This window comes from Ceratotherium simum, chromosome 39 (assembly GCF_057802395.1).
Source record: "Ceratotherium simum simum isolate JZ-2026a chromosome 39, ASM5780239v1, whole genome shotgun sequence".
Classification (NCBI taxonomy): domain Eukaryota; kingdom Metazoa; phylum Chordata; class Mammalia; order Perissodactyla; family Rhinocerotidae; genus Ceratotherium; species Ceratotherium simum.
In genome coordinates this window covers 8,213,714-8,217,822 of record NC_141938.1, presented here as the reverse complement: position 1 = coordinate 8,217,822, position 4,109 = coordinate 8,213,714, and the positions used below count along the sequence as shown (strand labels likewise).

At 40.6% G+C, this 4,109-nt stretch overlaps 1 protein-coding gene across 1 annotated transcript; it reads left to right on the top strand.

Moving 5' to 3' along the window:
* The first annotated feature begins 1,845 nt into the window (after positions 1 to 1,845).
* On the top strand, positions 1,846 to 2,784 carry LOC101400096 (olfactory receptor 7D4-like). The gene has a single exon (XM_004434353.2). It carries the CDS (start codon positions 1,846 to 1,848, stop codon positions 2,782 to 2,784), a length of 939 nt encoding a protein of 312 aa, XP_004434410.1.
* The last annotated feature ends 1,325 nt before the right edge of the window (positions 2,785 to 4,109 follow it).

The window sequence follows — 4,109 nt, the reverse complement described above, 5'->3', positions numbered from 1 at the left end:
ATGACTGCCTTAGTTTAAAGGGAATATAGAGAAATGGTGGCCATGCAAGACACATTTCTTGTGATGTTAAGAACAGAAGCTCACCTTTTGTCAAGTGTCCACTGTATGTCACAGGAACCACACTAGCAAATTACATGCATCAGGGGCTGGCCCGGTATCATAGTAGTTAACATAGCACATTCCACTTCATCCACCCAGTGTTCACTGGTTTGGATCCTGGGGGCGGACCTACTCACCACTCATCAATCTGTGCTGAGGCGGGATCCCACATAGAAGAGCTACAACTCTACAACTATGATACACAACTATGTACTAGGGCTTTGGGGAGAAAAAAGGAAAAAAAGGAAGATTTGCAAAAGATGTTAGTGCAAGGCCAATATTCCTCAAAAAAACAAAAACAAAAAACAAAACTACATGCATCATCTCATTTAATTCACCCATCAGATTTGTAATGTAGGGAATATTTACTGCTCCCATTGTATAGGGGAGGTATCTGCAGCTAAGAGATATTAAAGAACTTGCTCAAGGTCTCACAGATAGTAAATTGGTGGACCAAAATTCTATTCCAGGAAGTCTGATCAAGATCCTATTTTCTAGGATAGAACTACCATATGATCCAGCTATTCCACTGCTAGATATTTATCCAAAGAACTTGAAAACACCATTGCATAAAGATACATGCACCCCTGTGTTCATTGCAGCGTTATTCACAATAGCCAAGACTTGGAAGCAACCTAAGTGCCCATCAAGGGACGAATGTATAAAGAAGCTGTGGTATATATACACAATGGAATACTACTCAGCCATAAGAAATGATGAAATCCAGCCATTTGTGACAACATGGATGGACATTGAGGGTATTATGCAAAGCGAAATAAGTCAGAGGGAGAAGGTCAAATACCATATGATTTCCTTCATTAAGTAGTAGATAATAACAACAATAAACAAACACATAAAGACAGAGATTGGATTGGTGGTTACCAGAGGAGAAGGGGGGAAGGGGGTGGGCGAAAGGGATAATTCGGCACATGTGTGTGGTGATGGGTTGTAATTAGTATTTGGGTGGTGAACATGATGTAATCTGTGCAGAAATAGCAGTATAATGATGTACACCTGAAATTTATACAATGTTATAAACTAATGTTACTGCAATAAATAAAAAATTAAAAAAATAAAAAAAAAGATCCTACTTTCTAAATCAAATCTCTATACAGTACTTTGGTAGAGTTGTATATCAATAATAATTGTCATACAAGGAACAGATTAATAATATGATGGCTGTCATTTTTCAAGGTTCGACTGTGCATAAAGGTATTCCTAAACTTTCGAAAAAGGTAATAGCAATAAGCGTATTTCAAGAAAGAAAATTAATAATACACATGAGGGTTAACTGTGACATCAATAAGAAGCATCAGGTCACAGTATTGAGGTTGTTTGAGTTGAAAAAACATGTATTAATCATTACTATATAGTTATTAGAAAGACGCAACTATGGGCATTACTAAAGAAAAGACCTGAAATGACTTCAATTATGTTGTAAGCGTCATATCAAAGAAGGAATTGGTTCATGTCCATAGATTTGCATAAGACAGTTAGAACCAGTGAGTAGAAGACAAAAAGAAAGACATTTCTGCTATATTAAAGAAAGTCTGAATTATCACACATAATTAAAATGGAAATAGGCTACCACTTGACTGAGTGAATTGCTGTTATTGGAAGGACTCAACAGAGGGTGAAGTTTGTCTATCAAAAGGTGGAATCAAGAGATGCTGACTAGCTGATGTGCCAGTTGAATGTCCATTGGACCTTGTTTTTGCCTCCTTCTCCAGAACACGCACCAGCTCCATGGAAGCAGGAAACCACACAGAAGTATCAGAATTCCTCCTCTTGGGTCTCTCAGAGGATCCTGAACTGCAACCCCTGCTCTTTGGAGTGTTCCTGTCCATGTACCTGGTTACTGTGCTTGGGAACCTGTTCATCATCTTGGCCATCAGCTCTGACTCCCAGCTCCACACCCCCATGTACTTCTTCCTCTCCAACCTGTCATTCATAGACATCTGCTTCATCTCCACCACCATCCCGAAGATGCTACTGAACATCCAGACACAGAGAAAAGACATCTCCTACATAGGGTGTCTCACTCAGGTGTATTTCTTTACGATATTTCTTGGACTGGACAATTTCCTCCTGACCATGATGGCTTATGACCGGTTTGTGGCCATATGCCACCCCCTGCACTACACAGTCATCATGAACCCTCACCTGTGTGGCCTCCTGGTTCTGATGTCTTGGCTCATCATTTCCTGGGTCTCCCTGTTTCATATTCTACTGATGATGAGACTGACCTTCTGTATAGGCACTGAAATACCACATTTCTTCTGTGAACTGTCTCAGGTTCTCAAATCAGCCTGCTCTGACACCCTCATTAACAACATCTTCTTGTGTGTGGCCACTGCTCTGCTGGGTGTGTTTCCACTCACGGGAATCCTTTTTTCTTACTCACAGATTGTCTCCTCCTTAATGAGGATGGTCTCCATTGAGGGCAAGTATAAAGCATTTTCCACCTGTGGGTCTCACCTGTCTGTCGTCTCCTTGTTCTATGGGACAGGACTGTGGGTCTACCTGAGTCCTGCTGTAACCCATTCTTCCCAGAGAAGCTCAATCGCCTCAGTGATGTACGCCATGGCCACCCCCATGCTGAACCCCTTCATCTACAGCCTGAGAAACAAGGATGTGAAGGGAGCCCTGGGAAGAATCCTCAGCCGGACAGCCTCTTCTCTGTGATGGGTCACTGGCCTCAGAACTTAGTGGACACTCTGGGTCCCAAGACAAATGTTGCATCTTTAAATCTCCTGTTTCTTTTCCCTCCCAAAAGATATGCTTGATTTCTTCAATTCCCAAATTCCCCTTTAATGTTTTTTTGTTTGTTTTTTTGTGAGGAACATTAGCCGTGAGCTAACATCTATTGCCAATCCTCCTCCTTGTTTTTTTCCCTTTTTCTCCCCAAAGCCCCAGTAGATAGTTGTATGTCATAGTTGCACATCCTTCTAGTGGCTGTATTTGGGATGCCGCCTCAGCATGGCCGGACAAGCAGTGAGTTGGTGCACGCCCGGGGTCCAAACCCTGACCCCCAGTAGCAGAGTGCGCGCACTTAACCGCTAAGCCACAGGCCGGCTCCCTAATTTGTTTTTGTATTCGTTTCTCTTCAACAACATCCTCAGTAAATTCTCTTTGACTTTTCTTGTTTATACACTGTCCATAACATTCTATGTTGTTCAACTATCTTTCAGTCATTCTTAAGATTTCTAACTTTAGACTTGAAACACTTATCATATGAAGTGCTGACATGGTTTTCCCCAAAACAATCCTCTCAAATGTTGATGTTCTTTACCTTCATTTGGTTGTAGGCTTGTTTTTCCAGAACAAATGTATTAAAAATTATATTTCAGTCACAAGAAGTGCTGACCACATCAGGACTGTGCTTGTTTCTTCACATGTATGACTTTATTTCATCTTGAAAACATTTCTTTGAGATATTTTATCTCATTCATTCCACCTTTCAACAGAAGAGACTGAGGTTGATTTGGACTCTAACTTGGCTATCTGACACTGATTTTGCTATCATATGTTTCATAAGAACAGTGATGTCATTTTCAACTTCGAAGTAGGAACGTAAATTTAAAAGCTGTTTTTTTCAGAAGATTCATAGTAATAACCACAGATATTGGTATCTGAGATGTTGCTTCATTCTTTGTGATCCTTCCTTCCTTACTTTCTGCCTTTCCTTCTTTTATTTGACTTTTATTTCCCACTATTGAAATTTTGAGATATACCCTCCAAGATCCTAAAACATGTAATAATGAATACAATTGAATCACAATTTTTTTCTCACATGTTTTAATTTCGGGAGGGGGCTCTCTGCAAGTGCAGTCCAAATCTTCGTTACACACATGTTGGCGGTGTTGAATACGTAGTTCCCTTTTTGACAAGCACGTTGATGGAATTGAGTCTGCAGGGAAGGATAGAGTCGTAGATGCTGTCAACGTTCTTCACACATTGTCTGGAATTGTCTTACCATCTCCATGGCATGACTGCCAATGGCCAACACA

What these genes read in the sequence shown, in the direction of transcription:
- LOC101400096 (XM_004434353.2), top strand. Translation starts at nt 1,846, where the DNA reads ATGGAAGCAGGAAACCACACAGAAGTATCAGAATTCCTCCTCTTGGGT.